At 38.9% G+C, this 25,614-nt stretch overlaps 1 protein-coding gene across 3 annotated transcripts in view; it reads right to left on the bottom strand.

Moving 5' to 3' along the window:
* NBEA (neurobeachin) overlaps window positions 1-25,614 on the bottom strand; it is a 350,651-nt gene that overhangs the window by 55,042 nt on the left and 269,995 nt on the right. For all 3 annotated transcript variants that reach the window (XM_081860054.1, XM_081860055.1, XM_081860053.1), the window contains 3 exons: window positions 15,393-15,533; window positions 8,566-8,685; window positions 4,043-4,195 (listed from right to left, as the gene is read on the bottom strand). In XM_081860054.1, the coding sequence (XP_081716180.1) occupies window positions 4,043-4,195; window positions 8,566-8,685; window positions 15,393-15,533 (414 nt within the window). The remainder of the gene's footprint in view (window positions 1-4,042; window positions 4,196-8,565; window positions 8,686-15,392; window positions 15,534-25,614) is intronic.

Below are 25,614 nucleotides of genomic sequence, written 5' to 3'. Positions count from 1 at the left end.
CTCAGCAAGACTACGAAGTCACATCTGTGGAAAGCTTTTCCCCCTGTTTTTGTAAACTGGTAGATTATGATTGATGAACCTAGCATTAGGGTAATGTTAGCAGGGACACTTACGGCTTCTGTCCTCTGTGACATCACTGAGGTCAGACCATAATCATGTTAGCATTGAACACAATGCTTTATTAATGTTTCATGGGTATGTCAGTAGTAATCAGTCTAGCTTGCTATGGATAAATTAAACTGGGCCAACAATCACTGATGTATAAATTGAATGCTCTTAAAATCTACTGAAACATCTCCTAAAAGTTACCAGACTTAATCACTTCCCCAGTCTTTCTAATGAGACCAATTTTCACAGGAATTTCTTTCAATGAAAGGCTATTTCTCTCTCAGAGCATATATTTATAAAACACAGAATATCCTCCCACTTCCTTGCCAGTAAAATGCCAGATACCTGTTTAAGCCTGAATTAGATGGGTGTAATTTATCATCTAGTGACTACAGTGCTTCTATTATATAAAACTTCTATGAATGTATAAACAGGTTGAAGATAAAGATTTACAGACTGATTAATTTATGAATGGGGTACTGAGTCAATAATCATCAACATGTGCTATATTTTACATGCAATAGTCTGCAAAATCACAAAGGTCCCAAATGAATATTTCAAATGGCTTGGGAAACATTGGATTGTGTGCACTATACCTTTTTATGTTCTGTATTTAGTAATGGTACTTAAATTATACCTATTTTTCCCTAGGTCTGTTATCAACATTTCAGCTCATAACAGAAAAGTAATGAAATTTATAATAAGTAACTCTACAGTTAAATTCATTCCATTTGTACCTTCCCCCTCTTTAAAATGGATTTAATGTGACTTTTATTGCATTATTGTTAGGTCAAGCATACAAAGCAGCACGGATAGATTGTATCTGACAACAACAGTTGCTATTATTATTTGCAACAACAACCATTGTTGTTAGCAGGGGGATGCGAATGCTTTTTTGCATTTAGAGCATTTCAAGTCAGTTGAAATATGAACTTCTCTAGTGTGAAAACCCAGGACATCCAAGGGAAAGAAAAGAACAAGAATATGTTTTTACATGTGATTTTTTTTATCCCTGTTTGTACCTGTACTGGAAATGAAATTGCTTTTCTTTCTTTCGTTTTTATGTTATGGGATGTTTAATGGATAGCAATTCATAGATGCTAATCATTACACTGTGAAACTAGGCTTGCCTCAATAATGCAATTATTTTATATTGGGAGGGGGGAAGATAGGTATTAACAAAATGAACAGCATCCAAGGGAATATTAGGTATGTCTTGCAGTGCAACCCAGTGCAGTACAGAGGGTGGCTGATGTTTTTAAGCCCAATGGCTGTATTAATGCTCAGATGCCCAGCTCCCAAGGATCACCTGCCAGTGGTGGTCATATCCCAAGCACAGCCATGTGTGCATGAGCATACACACTACACAAACAGCTCCTACACTCACTGCACTTGTACATTCACGTCTGTGCAAAGTAGACTGATGGATAAATTGTGAAGAGCCTCTCATATGTGTTGATTTTTGCAGAGCGAGGGCAGCTCTGGGTTGGGGAAATGCATCTTAATGAGTATCTCTAAATATTCTTATTAAAACACTAATGCCCACAAATTCAATTTTTTTAAAAAAATAATGAATATATAAATAACATGCTACTAATCAGACAAGTTTTCAATCTAAGGAGGGTGATACGGAGCTGATTTTAAATGCATCAGTTACTTTTTTATTGCTGCAGTGTCTATTCTATTGTACTTTCTATTCAGCATTTAGATATTTGAGTTAAAAATACAGTCATTAACCTGAAACAGATAAAATTCAACTAACATGTATCGTTTCAGATGGTGTAAGATAGCAGCTAGGAAAGTATGCTTGATCCCAGTGAAATCAGTTACCTGTATTTTTCGCTCTATAACACGCACCCGACCATAACATGCACATAGTTTTTAGAGGAGGAAAAAAAGGAAAAAAAATATTCTAAACGAAACAGTGGATGTATGATTTTTGTGGTTCATGCTGTGGCCACAGACATGTGATCTGACAGTGAGTTTGGAGTAGCCCAATGCAAAAATCCTGATGATCCATGTGGATCCATGCTTTGTAACCACAAAGGCAACAGTGGGTGCGTGATTTTTTTGGTGCAAGATGTAGCCATGGACATGCTATGTGATCTGATAGTGAATTTGGGGTGACCCAGTGCAAAAATCCTGAGGATCTATGTGGATCCGTGCTTTGTAACCACGTTTTAAGTGGGGAGGGAAGGAAAAGCACTCAAGGGACAAGGAGCATGCGTGGGGTGTGTGGAGAAGGATGCTGCTAATAATGCAGAAGAGGGGTTTAAGGGGAGAAGAAGCACGTGTGGGGTGGGTGGAGAACGATGCTGCTAATAATGAAGAAGAGGGGTATAAGGGAAGAAAGCTCCTCTCCTCTCCCACTTTGCTCCTTTAAAGCAAGCAGGCTCTGCTTTTCTCCCTCCTCCCCGCTCAACCCCGGCTTAGCGAGCTGAAACACTTTGCTGCTATGTAGCGAGCTGAGTGGGGAGGAGAGAGGGACAGAGAGCCTGGTTGCTTTAAAGGAACCAACCAGACAGGAGCCACTTACACTCGTGTAAGAGGCTCCTCTCCTCTCCCGCTTTGCTCCTTTAAAAAAACAGGCTCTCTGTCCCTCTCTCCTCCCCACTCAGCGGCTCTTCTCCCGCTTTGCTGTTTAAAAGCGAGCCACGGAGGAGGAAAGGAAGAGGAACCATGGATCCTCTGCTCACGACTGTAGCAGATCTGCCCCCCCCCCCGCCACCTGTAGGCATTCCCTCCATAGCACGCACAGACATTTCCCCTTACTTTCTGGGAGGAAAAAAGTGAGTGTTATGGTGCAAAAAATACGGTAATTCCTTTCAAAGGAACCAGTTTTGCAAGGCACTAACTTCTCTCTTCCAGTGCTCCTATATACCGTATTTTTCACCCTATAGGACGCACTTTTTCCACTCCAAAAATGAAGGGGAAATGTGTGTGCATCCTATGGGGCGAATGCAGGCTTTCGCTGAAGCCTGGAGAGCGAGAGGCGTCGGTGCGCACCGACCCCTCTCGGTATCAAGGCTTCAGGAAGCTGTACGCAAGCCTTGCACGCCCCGCGGGAGTTCCCGCCGGGCACGCAAGGCTTGCGGACAGCAGCCTGCAGCCCGAAGCATCCAGAGCTCGCCCCGTGCCCCGTTCCCGCGGGCTCGAAAGGCTTGCGGGCAGCAGCCTGCAGCCCGAAGCACGGGGCGCGCTCCAGAGTATAGGGCGAAAAATACGGTACCTTTGGCTTTTTAGAAAATTTAGCATTTTGGTTTTTTTTGTAATGATATTTATTCAGAATTTCAAAAATACATAGGTATATAAAAAAGAATGAAAATTTAGCATTTTGGTGGTTCTTAAAAGCCTTCCGCTAGGGAGCAAAGAATAGATTTTATTTTATTTATTACATTAATCTCCTGTTCTTTATTTAGAAAGTTTAGAGTGGCATACAAGGGGCATCCAGGCAGTGATCACATTATGAATCCCTGTTGAAGGTAAAGTACCGTATTTTTTGCTCTATAAGACTCACTTTTTCCTTCCTAAAAAGTAAGGGGAAATGTCTGTGCGTCTTATGGAGCGAATGTAGGCTGCGCAGCTATCCCAGAAGCCAGAACAGCAAGAGGGATCGCTGCTTTCGCTGCGCAGTGATCCCTCTTGCTGTTCTGGCTTCTGAGATTCAGAATTTTTTTTTTCTTGTTTTCTTCCTCCAAAAACTAGATGCGTCTTATGGTCTGGTGTGTCTTATAGAGCGAAAAATATGGGTATATAAAATCTACTGCATAAAATGTATATGCTGTCAAATATAGGGTGGATGCACCACTTCTTCCATTTGCTTTTTTCTTCCTCCCATTTTCAACTTCTGCCCTGCGAAGGTGAAAAGCTAGTGATGTGCCAGCTTGTTAAATCATGGAACTTGTTACTCAAGCTTAACTAAAAGCCTTCTTACCATCCTATTGATGCGCACAAAGTCTTCGGGCTTCTTTGCCCAAGGGGGAAGCTCAACATCATTCACAACAACTTCATCTTCTCTCACTCCAAGGTTATATCCGTTACTGTTGACAAACATTTCTGGTAGGTAGTAGAACTCTGGAATTAACTCCTGTAGTGGAAGAAACAAACACACTGTTTCTGTAGACAGAATTTATTCAAGAATTTTTGCAACCTTGTCCTTATGCTTAATTTTCAATGCTATTATACCTTTAAGTTAATTTTTAATACAAATCATTTAATTACTCAGTAATAGATGCAGCAACCGTCTCAGTTCCATTCTGCTACAGAGGCCATTGCTTAGATAACCTTCATTAAAATAAACTAATATAATTAGAAATATTGCTGTGTGCAGAGGCATATCACAATACGATGCTGCCTTACCCTGACCCAGGCTGCTGCTTGATCTAACTTTCCTTTTATTGTGTACAACAACAGATTTCCACAGCTAATAGCATGATTGCCTGTGGACTCCCAGACCTCAAAGTGTGAAGGAATGGCCTGTTGGGCTCTAGCTCCCATGGGAACTAGCCAGTGGCCAATGGCCAGAAATAATTGGATCTGTTGTCCACCAACATCTGGCTAGCACAGATTCCCCATCCCTAATGTACAATAATAAGGGTGTATAAAGAATTAGCCAACAATAAAACTTTCCAATAAAGATATCACATTCTACAACCTTACACGGTTCCTAAAATATGTAAGACAAGGGCTATGCAGTGTGTATACTATTAAACGTGGGTTTATTTGAATGTGAGAGATGTAAGCACATGAGAGATTTTAGCTCAAGTTTTCTAGAAAAACAGCTGGGACTTTAAAGTGCCTAAATTTCAATGGATCTTGCTAAACTATAATTTCAGTGTCCATGTGATATGTCCTACTTATTGTTAAAGTACATATTCCAGAAGCTGAAATGTTTACAGAACACTAAAAGTTCCTGGACAACAACCCGATAATTCTATGTGACTTTTCACAAGATGGAACCTTTCCTGTCCCCCTTGAATTCTCCTATCCGCTCAAATAACTTAAGATTTCTGTTACTTAATAAGCAGCTACTTTTCCTGTGGTCTTAGTAGCTCAGCCTTCTTTATTTCTTCTGAAATAAAGAACAATGCAATAAAGCTACCAGGAACTTTTAAAAGGACCAAAATGAATATTATACCAGACATTTTATGTCTTTAAATATGATCTCTAGTTTATTTTAATAGCTCTGCTAAAACCCAAAGGTATTGTTAATAGTATTACATGTGTTATGTCTTTGTATGAGGTAAAAAAATGCCAAACTACATTTTCTAATTTACAAGCTTTGGATAAATTCAAGCTGCTGAAAAATTAAACTTTAAAACTTGGTGTTATAGAAGGCCACTATTAACACTAACATAATAGGATACTATAAGCCTCAAAGATGACATTTCAGTTTAATATGTTTTGCCAGGAATACACCATTTTATGGCCTCCCTCTGAAATAAAATCCAATACAGACGTTTTCAGTTTTCTAATGTAATTCACTGCAGGGTTTTAAAGCTGTTTCCCTCACCACCCCCACCTCTGCCAGTTTCCTTCTTTCCCCCAAAAAGCTGATCCCTGGGTATCCATTAATTCAACAATCACCTTATATTGGGGGAGGAGGGGTGGTCATTCAGTTATAAGAACCTCCATTAACTATATTAATTTACAATCTGTCACCTTAATGACATTTTGTCATAGCTACCTTTTCTGACATCGACATACTCTTGTCCAAGTGCAATGTAACATGTTTGAGAAGCATTAGAGAAGATTAGTTCTTGAGCACTCTATTCTTTGGATGCCAAAATTATACAAATTGAAAGGAGTGGGGGGGGGGAGGTGCTAGCAAATGTGAAAAATGAAATGGTCAAGTTAGGGTCATTTTCAAGTGGAGTGTTTGCTAAAGGATCATTCCACTAGTATTCATTTTTTGCTTTGTACTGATTACTACAGGGAAAGGTCAATGTTTCAAGAAAGGCAAAAATAAACCCTTTTTGGCAGCATTTTCCTTTCTGTGCTGTTACACAAATTTGTCAAACATGGCATCTTTTAATACCTGTATTTGAAAATTAAGCAGTGCAAACACACTGACCCAATTCAGATGTAATGGTTTGTTTTTATAAGAACAACCATGTGTTTGCCTAGGGATCCTTTCTCCCCTCCCACACAAAGGGAGTAGATTAGAAGTGGTTTGCAACAAACAGTAGTTTGCCATTTTGTTCACATGTGGCAGAACAGTAGTTTCAGTGCATTAAGTGAGCTTTCTGTTTTGAGAACTAACCATGGCTTTTGACAAAACTGCAACTGATATTTGTTGTAAAGCATAATCAAAAGCTTCTTATTTTCTCCCTCTGGTTTGGAAGGGAGGAGAGAAGGTATAAGACTGAGGTGTAGGCGTACTTCTCATGACAGCAAACCATTACTTGTTTTTTTAATATCTAGATTGGGATAGTAAGCTTTCCCTGTTTAATTTTAAACATGGAAATTCACCTCTCATGAATAAAAGGGGGTGGGATGGAGCAATAAGATCTTTTCTTACCTGAAGACCTAACCACAGGGTCAACATGCCTTCCAAACACTAGGCAAAACTACAACATTTGGCATCTATTGTCACTTTACATTCTGTACCAATGGAACAAGATGTCTGGTGCTTCCAACAGCCACAACTATTATCATCATATATCTACAAGCATCCAGTCTAGCCTTACAGTCTGGATGCCTTTCAGGGTAGATATTCAACAGGCTTTTGTGTCCTTGGAATGTAGATATGATGAAAGTTGACAACAACTTTGGAAATTAAGAAAGCCTATATAGCCTATATAGCCTGCCTATCTATCTATCTATCTATCTATCTATCTATCTATCTATCTATGAAAAACAAAAATAATAATCTAGTCTTTAATTATCTTATTTATTTGATTTTTTGCAATCTTGTCCAGTATGCCAATCACATATTGGGTCAGTATCCCAATATACTAAAGATCTATAATACATAGATCACAAAGTTGCCTTTGAGTACTTCAAACATATATTTATACATTTCAAAACCAAATAGCACAATGTAAGTGCCTGGCGTGCTCTGGTCCATGGGGTCACGAAGAGTCGGACATGATGAAACGACTAAACGACAACAAGTGCATCAAAATGGCCTGGCAAAGTGGTCTGGCAGATACTATGGATGTTTATAGATTCAGAGACATTTCAACTAAAACAATAGAAAGGGAAACAAAAAGTTCTGATGAAAGAACAATGCATTTAAGTCTCAGCAAAACTGCACATTTTGAGAGCAAACAAAACTTAGGGCTTTTAGCCCAAAGAAATATGCATAAGTGAATTATTTAATATGTCAGCTGATCCTGATCAAAAAGCATTGTTTTCTTTACAATGCTGATGACATACCAAATGACATTGGTTTCCAATGGAATCAAAATCATGGCAAGTAGCTGGTAAGAGTTTATGAGTTTACCAGTGGTTTTTTGTTCAACCAATTATTTCTCTCTCCTAAGTCAAAGCAGAAATTCAATACATAAATAATGCAACTCTTAGTAACATCAGTATAAATGGATTTTGAGATCGTAAGTGCCTTTAAAAAGACTCCAGCAATGTGCTTTTTAAAAAAGAAAGAAATAGTAACCAAGTTTCTATTCTTGTTTCAAATAAGAGTGAGTGCCTTATGATAATATAAATTTGATTTCTTTTGTAAATATTTAATAGCAAGACGCAATCAGAAAAGATCTAAAATCAAACAATGGGCTACTAGCACTTTTCATGTAGTTTGGAATCTATCATATTAACAGGTAATCAGGAGAGGACACTTCTTAAAATAAAGCAAGAATGTAGGATTCAGTATTCAAACATAAAAAACCTTTCTCTAGAACAATGGAGGTATAATCACAATTGTGAAATTACCCTGCTCGCTTGCTGTTTCTACGTATTGTGTAGATATTGGTTTAATCTAATGTGTACTGTTGCATAATATCCCCAGGCATAGTCAAGTAAAAGCTAAGGCTTACAGAAAAGCATACATTTTAAATGTGTCTTGTCATTAATGCTTTATTAATTGCCCCAGGCAATGCAAAGCCAGAGCTCAGCAAGCTATAACAATATGACACTTTAAGGTCAAATGCAATCTTGCTCTGTTTATGGAATGGGCCAAATATTGAGTTAACAGCAGGAAAGAAAATTTATTGGGCTTTTCTCTATCTTGTGATTATTTGATTTAAATTAGAATGGTTGTGGGTTTTTTTGCAAGAACAAAAGATCTTTTGAGCACTCAAATATCGGAAGAGTCTTTATTTCTCATTGTATATAAAAATGGCATTTTAGAGCAGTGAAGTCTAAAGCAGCCATTCTTTTTGCTCTTATGTGAAACAGAACTTCAGGAATGCACAAGTCGATTGTTTATTTGTAGCATGTAATAATAATAACAGTTACTCAATTATTTTGCATGCATATGTAGCAAAACAACAATCCTACCTTCACATCTGAAGTGTCTCTTTGGCTAGTTCTCCAAGATCTTGCCACTGAAGAAAAGGTGCGATCTGGGTGATCAAATTTTCCATCATTTGCATTGAGGAAGAATGTTGTAAAGGGTTCCTACCACAAAATTAAAATGAAAAAATGAATACAAATGTAATAAGCAAAGGAATCCAAAACAACTTCATAATTTGAGTGCCTTCTAGGCTTAATATTTAAAATTAATTAAGGGAAGAATTAATAAAGAATTAATCAGCACTTCACACTAATACATTGCTTATGCTTAATCTCTTGATGCAACTATTGCTACTAATAACCCAAAAGCATCTGAATCCTAGAATGGAAGGATTACAACAAATGATGTGCTAGCTCTATATTAGAATAATGTCATCAAGAGACTGGAGTATTACAGTCTATTTCACACATACCAGTCTTCCAAAATACTCCACTAATATCTCTATCTATTTCATTGACATTGACTAAACTCCACTGCTCTTTGGAGAACTTCCCATATATTTTATTTTGTGTGTGATATTATATCTATATATATATATGAATATATATATGAATATATATATGAATATATATATATATATATATATATATATATATATATATACATATTTATTCATCATATTTATTCATATATATATATGAATAAATATGATGAAGAGTAAATTATACCAAGCCTTCAACAAAGAAATGATGCATAAAAATGAAACATGTTAAAGTTCGATTGTTTTCAGGATGAGAGATCTAAGCCTCCACTCAACTCCCTAATGAAGGAAAAATGGGAAGTGCTTAATTTTGGCAGGATGCTACTCAAACTAAATATGTTCAAACAAAATATGTAATTAAATGCATTTTTAAAAATCAGCATAGAACTGTATCATCAAAACCTTTTTGTTTAGATGTTCAATAAGAAATTAAAGCTGAACCCCCATACCATTTCATATGTGGTACCAGGCTGCCCTCCACCATTAAAAGTAAAATAAAATAAAAAAGACTCTTTCTAGCTAGCTCTCACAAGTGTTGACTTTTGCCTACAAGGGCTACAAATGGAAAGAGGAGTTAGCCGGCAAAAAACTCCTACACAATGAGTAACACACACAAAAATGGGCAGGGAAGATACAAAGCGTTACTAGATGCCCTTAGCTCATTGTGTAGAATCAGATGATAAAGACTAGAACTTATATTTAAGCCACATACAACCATTTGGCCATCAGAAATTAAAGCAGCAATGTTTTTGCTCACACTCTAAAGAAAGTAGATATCTCACTTCTGATCTGAAATGCAGCAATAATGCTGAATGGAATTTGTTCCCAGTAAGAATAAGAACTGTTGATATGTTAGTTTCAGACTTGAAATCAGGGAACGACAACATTGTGGTGCTCACCTGACTTCCTGGCAACCAAGTCACTGTTGCTTACCTGGAAGGAGGGCAAGGGGGGGTCAATGTGGTGCAAACACACTGGCAGAAGCATGGGATTGGTTCCAACAGCGTGTTAGCACCACATCAATCTTCCTTCTTCTCTGTAAGCAGCAGCTGTCAAGAGAACAGGTGAGTTCTGCCACCCCACTCCACCGTGCACTACTGACTTCAATGATGGCATGTATCCATGTCTACAATATAAACAATTTTACCCATATGCTATCAATTCTGATGGTCCCAGTAGACCAGGGATATGGAGCATATGGTTCTGCTGATGTTGAACCCAAACTCCCATCAGACCTTGCCAGCCTGGTTAATAATCAGGGATGCTGGAAGTTGTAGTCCCCACCACTGCAGCGGACTATGTTTTCACTGCTTGCATAAGCCATAGAATTCACCTTAAATCCAAGGATGCAATCCTAAGCACACCCACTAAGGAATGAACACCATTGAACACACCGGGACTTAATAAACATACATAGGATTATCCTTAATCTCAGAATGAAATGTTTTAGAATGAATTAGCAGAGCCCTAATAGCATTTCTTTTATATAGTTATGTGAATTAATTCACAGTGATATACTCCAAAGCATTTCTTATATGAAAAAATTCCTCATTGAGAAGAATTGAATAATTACAATTTTAATATAACTGCATTAATTACCATGGCAACTATTAAGTTCTGTTAATAACAGCTATGCTCATTAACTAATGAAAAGTATCCCCTAAACATTAGGCAGCTCCAGTCAAAAAAATGTATAGTCTGGAAGGTTGGATTTATAACGAACATGAAATACAACGCCAAGCAGGAAGTAACATGGAGAACATGACTGTGTCTGAGCAGTGTGAGTCTAGGCAGAGGACTTCATTCTAAGCGCAAGTAATTTAGGCACACACTACCCACACTATTTTGTTCAAATGTAAGAATTTATTGTCAGGCATTTTCAACTATGGGTTGTAAATAACTGTCGGTCATGTGCAGTTAATGGCTAAGGTTATGAGAGTGTTTCAGAAATGTTTACTGAATATTTTAAGGAGCACCATTTGCTCACAGACCTATTTAGCATATAAGCAATGCATTGTGAAACTTACATAATTCAGAGGAGAAAAATCCTCACTTTCCTATTTTGTGGCAACAAAAGACATGAAGCAGCCATGCTGTAGGTGCAGGGGCCTGATAGGGCCATCTTATGTGACTGCAACATGGGATGTGGGCCTAGCACCAGCACTGGGCATAGTGGGGCAAGCACCAGGCCCCATGTTCCCCAGACTATAGCTTGCACAAGTCACCAACATTTATTTTTTATTTTATTTTCTCTTTTTCTCATTGATGTATTTATATAAAAGATTTCTCACTCACTCTTCATTATAAGGTCCCTGGGTTAGTACAACCATTTAATCATATAACACTTAAATCCAATAAAACAATTTTAAAGAAACCAAAGGATGTGCATGAAACAACAGAGGTGGGCCCACAAAATTCACACAATCTTAACTGCGAAAGGACAGGGTAATGAGGTGCATCGTCAGCAAATGATGGGAATTATAATGAGGGTTTTGATGCACTTCTATGGGGAGGGAGTTCCACATTTTGGGAGCTGTCACTAGGCACTAATTGTTATTCTGAGCCATGGAGATCTTTTTGAATGATAACATTATTATCCTTTTTCCGTAATGTGATAAAATAGCAGCTACAAAAAATACAAATTGTAATTCTAAGCTCTTACCACCCACAGAGGACAGTAGCTCCTCCCAGCTCTCACCCTGGAAGACCATCATTTCCCTGCCTCTCACCCAAGGTCCTGGCCAGGGAGATATTCTTCAAGAGGGGATGAACCACTGCCTCCTTTAAGCATTTTTAGAAGGTGCTGTTCAGTCCAGCAATGTGAAGTGAAGGGCAGGTTATTTCCTCCAAATTCCCCTGGGCCCTATGTTGGAAGCAACGTCTGCTCTGAGCATGATTAGCATGGATTGGGTAGAAAGGGGGCACTGGATGGGAATATGGGAGGTGTGTCCACATCTCCCATCTACTTAATACCCTATCACATATTTAATCTTAGTTGGTTGGAATATATTTTGATTGGAGGGGGGAAACTCACACTACCTTCTTTTACCCTGCATCTGCTCCAAAAGTTTGTTTGACCAAGCAAAGCAGACATTAGGGTCTGCCTTACATGACCAGGCGATTCAAGAAGCTGATAGTGGGAACAACAGCCTTTACTGATTGTCTCCTGAGTTTGCAAAAAGCAATCCAATTTACTGCATCTATTGCTACACTAGAATAACTGTTCTTGAATAAAGAGCTTCCAAGCTCTCTGAGAACTCTAGCTCTTGAAATCACAGCATGTTCAGAGGGTTCATTGAGCTTGATTCATATGTCAACAGGGGTGACTCAAGAATAAGAAGTCACCCCAAATATTATTGACACGTCATCTGTTTTAATGTTGGACCTATTCATGTAAAACCACGCACATGGAAAGGTGGGGTAGAAATATTTGAATAAACAATAGCTACTGGGACCTGTTGTATAATGGAGAGTTCTTGTTCATGGTTCTAGCCAGGCATTAACGGGTATATGCTGAATAGGATTCATGTTGAATACTGCCGGCTTTGGCTAGTGATGGACTAGTTTCTGTTTAAACCTCACAGTGGAATATATCAGATGCTTAATCCTACATCCCTTAATGAAGGTTAGATTATGGAGGAGATATGGTGATGGAGAGGAATCACCTACTCCAATATGAGAAAGACTGTCATTGCCTGGCAAGTGGCCAAACAAAGCCATAGCTAAGCTGCACTACCAAATATGCAACTTGGTGATGGTTCATGTTTTTAATTATATATCCTTTGAATAAATAAGAAAATATTTTGTATATGCCACAAATGGCAAGCTTTAAAAGAACAATGAATCTGTTCAATAAGAGTAAAATTTATATCCCATTAGTGTTAAAAAAACCCCATTAATCTGAATACTTGAAATTTATGTTGTACTTTTAAAAACCCAATAAAACTCTGTGCACCTTTACTTTGATTTGAAGATTGTTTTGAAGGTGCTTATTGGGGGAAGTTGAGATTCTAAAATCAGAAGCAACTGGGGATTAGGAAAAAGCAGTAGGAAAAAGGTAATTATAGTCAATTATGTTACAGTATAATCCTAAATTCCATGACAACATTATTTAAGAGTCTGAGACAAACACAAAAGCAAGAAAATTCATAGTCAGGGATTAAGCCTTTCATAGTTGAACACTACGGGGTGCCCCATTAGACCAACATATGGTGTCTATCTTTTGGATTTTTAATCCTTAGCCTCAATGCATAGGCTCTTCTACATTTATCATATAACCTCGGCATTACGTCTTACCTTCAAAAATAATTTCATATCAACACACACTATATTTCCTCTTAATTTTTCTCATTTAATTATAATTACGTTCAGGTAAAGATGGCTACGTTTGAAAGAGATTAAAAGAAAACCATGGCTTTAAGAGAAAATCACGCCTGCCTTGCTCTTCCCCCAATCCTGTTGTTGCGCTTCCAGGAGCTAAGTCATGGCTTGGCTTAGTATTACATGTGAACCCAGGCTTGAGATTTGTCTCCCCTAAATAGAGCATGAGTGGTACGTCAAGAACCTTGTCCTCCAGGCTATTTAACATCCACATAAAGCTGCTGGGAGCTGTCATCAGGTGTGTGTGACCAATATGCAGATGACACCCAGCTCTAGCTCTCTGTTCCACCCTGCTTGATTACAAAATGGGGTGCTTCAAAGTTGGAATCAGACTTCATAATTATGATTGGACTACATTTTATTGCATTTTCAAGGTGGCATCCGCATGAATAAATTGTGCCAATAGTGGTTTCCCACCTTCAAATATAGTGGACACTGTGGTTTAAATGCCTATATTTTTAGGAAGCTGGACAACTCAGGATGGCATGAATGTCCCAAAAGACAATGGCTGCACTGAACAGTTATGCTACCACAAGCACTTTTGGCTCAGCAACAGAACTTCCCTTCCCTCTCCTTTCCCCCCGAGTCCCCAGTTTTTCCCCCAAATCTGCTTTAGAGTGTTTGGGGAAACCCCTGAACATATTTAAGGGGTGCATGGGGGTATAAAGGGAGAGGCAAGTTCCAATCCACAGCAAAAAGTGCTTGCAATAGGGGAACTGGTGATTTGGAAACTGCCTATTACTTCCTATTAGACCTAGCTCTAGAGTTGATGAAACCCTGGCTTAAGTCTAGGGGTCTAAGGGGTCTAACCATCTTGCCTGGAATATGAGAACATAAGAAGAGCCTGCTGTATCAGGCCAATGGCCCACCCATCAAGAAAGGCAGCCTAGGAACTGGTAGGGCCTGCTACCCTGCTACCAAGAGAACAAGCAGATACAACAACAGAAAATCATTTTTGTGAGTGACACAATGACAGAAAATCGCAGTTGCAATATGCTTCATATTAACCGTTTTGTCTGTCCAACTCAAATGTGGTAATCATGCATAGTCTGATGAAGTAGTGCGTGATTGATTTCCTCCCTATCAATGGAGGTGTATTTTTGTTGCTTTCCCCCCTTCCTTGTCTGTTCATAGTGGATACATCCACCATGCAGTAGAGCACTGGGATTCACCTGGCTGTTCTTCAGAATGGCTTGTTTATTGATTTGCATTTCTAAGCCACTTAATATTTTTAAAATCCCTAAACTGTGTACATTATCCATTAAAACAAAAATGTAAAGGTAAAGGTAAAGGACCCTGGATGGTTAACTCCAGTCAAAGGCGACTATGGGGTGTGGCGCTCATCTGATTTGAGGCCGAGGGCGCCGGCATTTGTCCACAGACAGCTTTCTAGGTTCTTGTGGCCATAAACCGCTACTAGCGCATGGAGGACTATGATGAGTGCCAGAGCCCACGGAAATGCTGTTTATCTTCCCGCTGCAGTGGTACCTATTTATCTACTTGCACTGGTATGCTTCTGAACTGATAGGTTGTGGCAGAAGCCTGGCCAGAGCAACGGGAGCTCACCCCATCGTGCAGATTTGAACTGCCAACCTTCCAATCGGCCAGCCCAAGAGGCTCAGTGGTTTAGACCACAGCGCCACCCTAAATACACCCTAAAGCCAATAAAAAAGATATCAAAGTTAATAAACCAGGTATCCACACACATAAATCAGGGTCCAATCTTATGGATCAGAGAAAGCCTTGTTGATTTGGTTACTTGATCTACTTGCTCCACTGCAATTTCACTTCTATCATGGTTACCCAGAAGCAGGGAGCCATCTAAGTGGTTACAGCAGAAAAAATTACATGGATGAGGATTCTGTAATTCCACGTTTTATAAAAGTAAAAAATGAATTTGGCTTTACAGGTGAAAATACTGAATGAACAGGAGGCGACAAAAATACTTACAATGCGAACGAGCCAGCATAAGGTACAAGTAGATGTTGAATAATGAGTGTTATAATGATAAGGTGGAGTCTGGTCATCTTCCCATGTCTCATAGCGCTCTGCATAAAAGACTGCTCTCTTTGGATTCAAAGCACCGATGGGCTGCAAAGAGAATACATATACATCACTATATGAACAGCTGGAGAATGCTTTGGAAATCTATATCACACTTTTAGTTTGCATTCTTTAACAAGGATTCACCATATATGACATTCAGCAGCCCAAATGTTGATAATTCATACTACAATTTGTTCAGACTGCTTGAGAAGGAGTGGGAATTTTATTTCAGAGGCTTGAGTTACTAAACACGTGACTGCTTTAAAAACCAAAAAAATGTATATGGCATAAGTCTGCAAAAGTTCAATACCATTTCAAACAGGGTGGGGGGCGGGGGGTAGTTTCCCAGTGAATTTAACAATATATTCTGGAAATATACATCTAAACCTACATTTCAGATGCTTTCAAACCAAAGTAACGTTACTCTTGTCATTCACCGTAATGACACAGCTAATGAAATGTGACTTCTGTTCAGGCAGGGTACTTTGTAATGCGCATTTCATGATGAAAAGATTTTACACAGAAGGCTTTGTGGTGTTTGGTGATCTTAAGCAGAAATTCTTGAATATGTACACAGTATGAAAAGACAGCAGCCACTTCCAAAGACGGCCAGTTTTCACATAAAGAAACGTTCTCAAGAGGGAAAGGGGGCAGTAGACCCCCCCCCTTTACTTGCCTATTTGTGCTAAACAGGAAAGGCCCAATTCTAATTCTTCCTATAGCTATTGCTGCAGTGATATACTATATAAGGCAAACAGTGGAAGATTCCCTCCATCACAAGAAGCTCAATTCAAGTTACCAAACTTTTATTTTCTTTTTGCTTCTCTCGCAATTCCTCCATGTTTTCTCCCAAAGGGAACAACCAAATACGCAACTCTACTCACGTGCTTTTCCTTTTCCTTTGCTAGAGTCATCTTACCACTTTAGCAATCTGAGTGTCATAGGAGGAGGCTCTTAATAAAAAGCTAAGAAATTAAGTGGGAAGTGATGGATCTAACCTGCCCCCAGCACACTCAGAGTCCCCCCCCGCTGCTCATCTCCTTCTCTGCACATGGACAAGGAGATCCCTAGGATCCAGTGGTCCCTCAGTTGGCTTTCCCCGGAACTTAGGATTCCTCCCTAACTTAGAAGTCAAATGAATACGAATAAAAAATATAATTCAAAGGGCCCATAATACATCTCAGGTACACTACAAGTAGGGACGCGGGTGGCGCTGTGGGTTAAACCACTGAGCCTAGGGTTTGCCGATCAGAAGGTCGGCGGTTTGAATCCCCATGATGGGGTGAGCTCCCGTTGCTCGGTCCCTGCTCCTGCCAACCTAGCAGTTCGAAAGCACGTCAAAGTGCAAGTAGATAAATAGGTACCGCTCTGGTGGGAAGGTAAACGGCGTTTCTGTGCGCTGCTCTGGTTCACCAGAAGTGGCTTGGTCATGCTGGCCACATGACCCAGAAGCTGTACGCCGGCTCCCTCGGCCAATAAAGCGAGATGAGAGCTGCAACCCCAGAGTCGGCCACGACTGGACCTAATGGTCAGGGATCCCTTTTCCTTTACCTTACACTACAAGTGCACACCTCCAGAGCGTTACAAATTGCAGACCCAGGCGTCATGCGCCTCTATGAAGTGCCAGAGCTACTGATGCAGATGCACCCTGGCCAATCACTGCCATAGCCACTGGACTTGGATCAGGCCTGATGCCAGCTGGCTGGGAGAGCAGCTTGGGATCCAGCAGATCCTAGGCCAGATCCATCCCATCCTGTCCTCGTGAGGTCCCATTTGGAGGATCTGCTGCTGTGCTCTGCCGGAAAGGATACCACAAGAGCACTGAAGGAGAAGGTCTGAGTCACTTGCAAGGCTGACAGAAGAAACAAGCTGAGGGGTTCCTCCACTCAGTCCAAACCCAATTCCCAGCCCAGCAGTAGTGTTTCATAATCAAAATATAAAATAGGCATTATACTTTGGTATAGATATTTTTTTCCTTTTATCATTTTTACACAATAATTGCTTTCTCATATTTTAAATATGTGTGCCTCTTCTTACTATGTTTAGCTCAGAACCATAAATGTGTTTTACAGTGCAAACTCCATGTTGGGCTGCATGGTGACTTATTCATGCCTTAAGTTCATAGTAGCAATGTGTGTATATCCCCCAACCTAAATCAAGGTGAATACTACAAAAATAGAGAAATAAAACATATTGACAATAGAGAATGAATCAAATGTTTATTCCTTTAATTCCAGATTCTTTTGAGGTAGCTATCTGTTAAATAAATAAATAAATTAAAAAGAATAGAATTGCCTAACATTTTATAGGGGTTCTACCTTGTGGATAATTATAGCTTAAGTCAATGTTGTACCAAGATTTTGGCGTCGCTAAACATTTTGATTGTTTAATACTTTGCTTTGTCAAGGGTATGCTAACAGCTTTCTCATGTGTGTAAAATATTTTAGTAATCCCTCAGGATCTAGTTTATCTGATGCAGATTGCACTGCAAGACCTCACAAAACATTCATGAAAGGAAAGCATGACCCATTTCTTAATCTTTTCCAGGCATCTTCCCAACTACTGGAACAACAATAAAATAAATATTTACATTTTTTATTTTACTCAGGTTTCATAGGCTACTCAACCTTTTCGGTCTTTTATAGTTCAGTATGGGGTACGGTAAAGGCAGGCCAGAATTATTTGGGTTGTTTGCACAAGATACCTTCAGTAAAAATATTTGCTTAAATAATTATTTAGTGTAGAAATAATAAATTGGCCTTCCTACTGATATGACAAGGTGCAAGATAGGTATGAAATGGTGTGATAAGATTTTGCAGTTTTCGATATAGCTGCCAGAACAGCTGCTGAATTTGGAATAATATCGTTTGAAAGAACAAACTAACATTTTATTTAAATATGTTTGTGATTAGTCTTAACAGGAAAGGAATGCTGTCTAGTGATCACAGCAGGGATCGGAATCATGAGAGGAGAGGTTCACTCCTGGCTTTGATGGCACGTAGCCTTGCACACACAAAAATACTAGCATGTTTCCCTCTGTTTCATGACCTCTACAAAAAAAGATACAAGTTCTGGGTATGAACTTGTTTTCACTGCTGCTTTTAACTGCTGCCTTTTATTGTGATAGGCCTTAGTCCAGTGTTTCCCAAAGTACTTCCCCCATGGACCACTTGAAAATTGCCAAGGATCTTGGCAGACCACCTCTTCTGCATACTGTAGCGATTGTAATGTGCTATGCTAGATGCTGTATAATTTTATTCTATTTTATTTGGCTTCTTGTATTTATTTTATATTGTGTTTTGTTGCATTCCATAGAATTCACACTGCAATACAATGAACTATAATGTGAGAATTAAAGGAAGCAATAAATACAAGTTAAAAAAAATCATTATGACTATTCAATGCGATGGATGTGCCGCTCCCTAACTTCAACCTCTAATCTACAGACCACCTAAATGAAGCTTGTGGACCACTGGTGGTCCACAGACCACAGTCTGGGAACCCTGCTTTGGTTGGTTTTATTGTACTGGGAAATTGCCCTGGGATACATTTTGACTAGAAAGCGGAAGAGACATGTTCTAAATAAATAAAATTAAAATGAACACATAAAGTACTTATAGACAAGTATTGTGAAATCTAATGTCACGTCAGAAATGTCGGGAACGAGGCCGAATACCCTCACTGAAGTACTTCAAAGATGAATGTTAGATTTAGAACTACTGTGGATTGCTATTTATTATTAATTGTTTTCATTATTAAATTTATTACCTGCCCTTCGCCAGCAGGTGCCAGGGCACATTACAACAATAACTAACTAACTAACTAACTAACTAACTAACTAACTAACTAACTGGAATAGGAATAGAGTGGTTGTCCCTTGTCCTCACTGTTGTTTATTATGACATTGGAAATATTGCTTCAGAATATGAGACACAGGGAAATCAGAGGTATTGGGGTGGGACATAGCGTCTATAAATTAAGGGCATTTGCTGCTGATGTGCTGTTGATATTAGAACAACCTTTGGAGAGTGTTCCCAAAGCCTTAGAAGAAATTAAAAGGTTTGGAGAAGTGGCGGGTTTCAAAATACATCCAGATTAAACCAAAAGGTTGATTAAAAACATGGATGAGCAGCAGAAATATTTTTTAGAAAGGATGTCTGGTTTAAAAATAGGCAAAAAAGTTAAGTATTTGGGAATTTGACTGACAGTAAGAAATCTTAACCTTTTTGAAAATAATTATATTAAATTGTGGAAAGAGGTTAAGAAAGAGTTGGAGATATGGGGGAGAATGAAACTCTCCGTTAGGTAGAATCTTGGCCATTAAAATGAATTTACTGCCTACAATGCTGTTTTTATTCCAATCAATTCCAATTGTAAACAATTTAAGCTGCTTCAAAGAATGGAAAAATATATTTCTAAATTTATCTGGCAGGGAAGAAAGCCAAGAAATAAATATAAAATTATGATAGATGCAAAAGAAAGAGGAGCTTTGCTCTGCCAGATTTGCAAATGTATTGTGAGGCAGCCTGTTTGTGTCGGTTAAAAGAATGGATTGCATTGGACAATGTAGAAATCTTAGAGGGTCATGACTTAAAATTTGGTTGGCATGCATGTCTCTGCTATGGGAAGGCTAAAATCCCATTGAAGCAATTACAATTAAGAGAGATAATATGGACAGACAATGGGTGACTTACAGGGAATTGCTGAATTTTACCGGGGGGCGGGGGGGACCCAAATGGAAATCAATGGAAAGCTTAAGAAGTCAAGTTACTGACTGTTTGCAATATCACCAGTTACACGACATATTAGATAGAAAGAATGGATTTCTGGACGAAAACTCACAATTTGAAAAAGAACTCTTACAAAATAAGGATAAACTTTTGCCTAAAATGTATTATTTCCTACTAGAATGGGAAACAAAGTTCGAGCTTGTTAAGTAATCCTATGGGGTCATTCAAATGTATTCAAGTAAGCGTAGGGTGTCCCAGTTTAGTTGCTCACATTTCCCCTTAGTGACAGGCACAGTAGAGAATGCACAGAGGCTTACCCCTGAGCAATGTCTAAACAGGACCACAGTATGATTTCTTTTTTCTATAGAAGCAATTCTTATGACTCTTCTTCATTAAGGAGAGGTTCAATTTTTATTATTATTATCTAGAACTGTGATTTGCCATTACTTATTGTGATAACAATATAATGGTGAGACCGTTCAGATGTTCTCCATGTGTAGAAGCTATGCATGGATAACGGGACAGTGTGACTGTCTTGCTAGCCCCACCTGGTACTGGCCCTGCCCTCTGGACATCCATGAATAGGCATCCTAAGAATCAGGAAACTGCATACGCTCGGCCAATTAAAAATGGCTGCTATCACTGGAGAAGTTGATGCTTCCTCTCCCCACAATGTTCCCAGAAGAATGTAGCACCATGACATAATATGCTTCTGCAGTGGCACTGTGGGTTTGCCTCCAGAGAGCCCAGGAAGTGCCAAATCTGTTTTAAAATATGCTTTATAAGCTGAGGGAACGAGAAGGGGAGAGGGGAACCTCTGCCGCTGGCTTTGTAAGTCTCCTCCACAAGCTTTAAAGACACTGTCGCTGAAAATGTAGTGTTTCTTCCCGCCCCCTAAAAATGTGCCTGGAAATATTCATTCAGGACCTGATTATTCACCGTAGGCAAAGTATTTCTAAAACATAATGCTATTAGACTAAGAGAGTGTTACTTCTTACAAATTATAGGTTCCAGGCATTGTGGAGTCATTTTGTAATTTATGTACCATACTGCAATTAACAATGATTGCTGAAACTAGAGCTGTCAGCTGCTCCCCCCCCAAAAAATCTTCCTACTGATATGACACCAGACAATTACTGTTATTTACTTCCTGAAATTCCATCTGCCCAGACTCTTTAGTCTTCTGCAGAAAAATACAGAAAACACTGCATAGATGTACTTGTTTAACATTTCGCTGGCCAATTTATTGTAGGATCAGTTGATCCCACTGTGTGGTTCCTCAAAGTCAGCATTCTGCTACCAACAGGGGCAAGTGGATGCCTAAAGGCACTCATTGGGAAGGGAAGAAGACTGCCTTCATAGAATCTTATAGAGTTGGAAGGAACCCAAGGGTCATCTAGTCCAATCCCCTGCAACATTCTGCTGTTGAATGTTCCCAGCATCTTGTATTTTGAGAAATACTGCTTCTGTACACCTGTAATTTCCTTTCGTAGAGGTCAGTTAGCATCTCTGTTTGGGGACTGCCACTTGCTTGATTCCTTTCAGAATGGAATCTCATGCAAAAAGGGTAGCAGGAGATTTCCTCACTTTAGAATCAGCAACTTAACATTTTCACATCTAGCTCATATCTTTTGTCACTGAAATACTGTCCAAAGCAATCACCATTAGATAGATAGATAGATAGATAGATAGATAGATAGATAGATAGATAGATACAGTGGTACCTCGGGTTACATATGCTTCAGGTTATATACGCTTCAGGTTACACACTCCCCTAACTCAGAAATAGTACCTTGGGTTAAGAACTTTGCTTCAGGATGAGAACAGAAATTGTGCTCCAGTGGTGCGGCAGCAGCAGGAGGCCCCATTAGCTAAAGTGGTGCTTCAGGTTAAGAACAGTTTCAGGTTAAGAATGGACCTCCAGAACAAATTAAGTATTTAACCCGAAGTACCACTGTATATGTGTGTGTGTGTGTGTGTGTGTGTGTGTGTGTATAAGAATTTCTGCTTAGTTCCCAATTAAGAACAAAAGCTCATTTAAAATAAAAGGCTTCAGCATCGCTGCAGCCAGTCTGTTGCCTGATCAAAAACATTTGCTTATATTAAGAACTGCTTGCTTGGAAAAACTCACACTTCCATGCATTCAGCTGTGTTATTACATTTATAAACCTTAAGGCGGTATCACTTCCTTCTCTTTAAAGCAGCACAGTAATTTAAGAAAGTGGTTATGCTTATCTTCTGCCAGTCAAGCACTTTGTGCATTAACAAAATATAATTTTTCCCTTCGGCAGATGGGCGTGTGTGATGTACTTCACATATGTCAATATTAGTAGTCCTCCCCAGTAGGTGATGGAGCTACTTTATTTAGCAGGGTGCATGACTGGAAGTAAAAGGGGGAAAAAACCCATTTACACTTTAATGAGTAGCGACAATGCAGCATGTCAAAGTCATGTACTCATTGCACTTTAGGAATCAGCATTATACAATTTTGCACAGGAAAACCACATTAAAGTACCACTCTTAAAGGAAATCTAGCATACCATAAAGGTTGCAAAAATACTCCTTGTATGAATGCCTAGTGGCATTTTGTACAGGAAGGTCCAATCAAGGTGAAAAGAAGCAGATCACCTGATGGTTTGTTAGTGCAGAGATAATATATGTATCTATGACAGTCTCTTTCATTAGCTTTTCAACTTGCCAAACAATAAATGCAACCTTTGACCTCGTGTATGTCTTGAATAAAGCTTGAGAAGCCTGAAATATCTCACTGGTAGAACACCTTGATCGATATTTTGGCTAACTTTTTAAACTTTCAGTTAAAATACATAATTAAATATGAAGGAAGGAACTATGACAAATGCTGCATTGTAAAGAAAATACAGTGCAGTAATTGTTCACTAAAACACTGTTGGTTAAAGTGGGCAATTGGATATATTGAACAAAAAACAGAAGCCACATTTTATAGCTGTCAATTTTGGGCTTTTCTTTACAGCAACAGTGAAATGCCTTGTATATTGTCCTGATTTCTAGGTCCTTAATGTTCCAAAGCACTATTCCCGGGGCTGTTTTGACTAATTATAGAAATAATTACCTACTTTGAAAGTACATTTATAGGTCACTTCCTAGGAAAAAAAGAGGGAAGGAAATTCCTTATTTTAGGGCAAAAGTGCACAAAAAAGAATACGAGTGCGCATGTCTGTGTATTCTAAACGTTTTCCTTTAAGCATTTCTAAACCACTTAATAGAAAAATATCCTAGCATCATACAGAAATACAATATATAAAACCCAGTAAAACAGTGTTATAAAAACAGATAAAAAGAGGAATTCGGTAATAACAAGTCCAATCTTAAATTGACAAGGCAGATGACTGGATATTTGTTGGGTTTTAACGAATTACTCCTTTAAACTAAACTTCAAAAATTGCCAAGAACTGTGAAAGCATTTAGCAGTCGCCTTATTCACAGCTGTGCTTTTTAGCCCAAACAGAGAGGTGAAATTGACAACTAGTAGTCAAAATGCACATTCCTCTTTATACAAAACTAGAATGCACTTAAGAGTACATAACTAAACATCTCTGTTCAGTTCAATGGAGCCTTACTCCCAGATAAGTGTATATAGGAATGCAGCCTGTTTTGAAGTGTCTGTTTTAAAACATGATTTAAATTAAGCTGCAGCCATTTAACAAATAATTGCCAATTAATTCAGTACTAGCAATAGTCTATTGAAGTGTATTAGTCTAGATCCAAAGAACTGGATCCCAAGGGTACTTTAAACTTCAATTTTTTGTCTCTTGAATTGCAGTCCTTCATGCTACATTGTCACCAACTGGGATGTTCCAAGGTGGGGGGGGAGCGCGGTCTGCCCCAGATGCTATTTCAAAGGAGGGGTGACAAAATGCCGACCCCCAATTGGCAGCACCTCCTGGGGTGCGTGCCACACCCCCTGTGGACGGCGCACCACGCTCCAACAGGGATCCCCTCCCCCCGCGCCCAAGGCTCCTGGCCCTGTAGGAGTAGAAGGGATTTCCATTCCAATTTTGGTGGGGGACTGAAGCCTTTTCCCTTCTTGCAGTGAGCATCTGGCTCCCTAAACTCTGCTACACATACATCTATTTTGGATCCAACTTGACTTTGAGATTGGGTGTGGTGTGGTAAGTAAAATTCCAATGGTGCACCCAGCCACAAGTAATTTTCTGGAAGATGACCAATAATATGATAATAACTTCTGCATTCGTATAGTATTGTTTAATTCCCAAAGAACAACACATAGCATTGCATCGTAAACTAGGCCAAAATCATTATACCCATATAGGGATTGAGGACTAAAGCAAATGAGTGGCTAAAATGAGGTTTGAATTGGGGATTTTCTGGTGCACAACTCATATTTGTAGCCATACACTTTCACCAGCTCCTTTTTAAACGCAACGTAAGAGTTGCAATGCATTTAGGCATGCTTTAAGCCTATTGAAATTCATGAGCATAAATGGACTTTGATTATGTTTGCAGTATTTTAAGAATGGTTATCACTAGAACAGAAACATTCATAGTTTTATATAGCAATGACAACTACATCTCTTGGCACTTTTACACGTGCTTCTCCTTGCATGTGCTCTGTGCCATGTAATGGCATTTACACATCTCTGATAGGTGCATATTTGCGACAGTTTCTTCTAGCCAGCAGTTTGCTAGATATTGGACAGGACTTTAGCAGCAGCACAAATCATTCTGGGTACCTTTAAAATTGGCTGAAGCTGATGTCATCAGTACTAGTATCATGACATAGTATCACACTTGAGATATTTTAATAGAATCAGCCTGTTCTATTGCAGTGAGAGTTTATCTTCACAGAGATATACGTATGTATGTAAATTAAGGTTACCAGATGTCCCCGTTTCCTGGGGACAGTTCCCAGATTTGCAAATCAGTCCCCTGACAAAATCCATCCCCATCAACTGAAGTTGAAAAGTTGAAAAGTGAAAAGTATTCATTGGGAAAAAACTGGTAATCTTAATGTAAATGTATATGGGTGTGGGGTTTTTTGTTTTGTTTTGTGTGATACACACAAACACACATATACACACTGTCACTTTCTCTCTCTTTCTGCCATAAGCTAACAAGATGGGAAATTACGGTAAATTCTAACCTAAGATCACAGTGCAAATGAAACAATACAAATCATGAGGATAATACAATGAATAGTACAATCCTACTGTACTACTGTAATTTATTTCACTGATAATTAAATGTAAAAGTTAAATGTACACAGGAGAGAAGCCTAAACAGAGCAACAACACACCAACATCAACAAAATCAAAAGCTGCAGAGGAAGGGAAAAAAATATTTTCTGAAACTTTTTAAAAACATAAATTGAGCAGGCTTGTTGGATCTTGCTGGTG

The sequence above is a fragment of the Podarcis erhardii genome (genome assembly GCF_964252035.2).
Source record: "Podarcis erhardii genome assembly, chromosome: 4".
NCBI lineage: Eukaryota > Metazoa > Chordata > Lepidosauria > Squamata > Lacertidae > Podarcis > Podarcis erhardii.
This window is presented reverse-complemented; position numbering and strand designations above follow the sequence as displayed.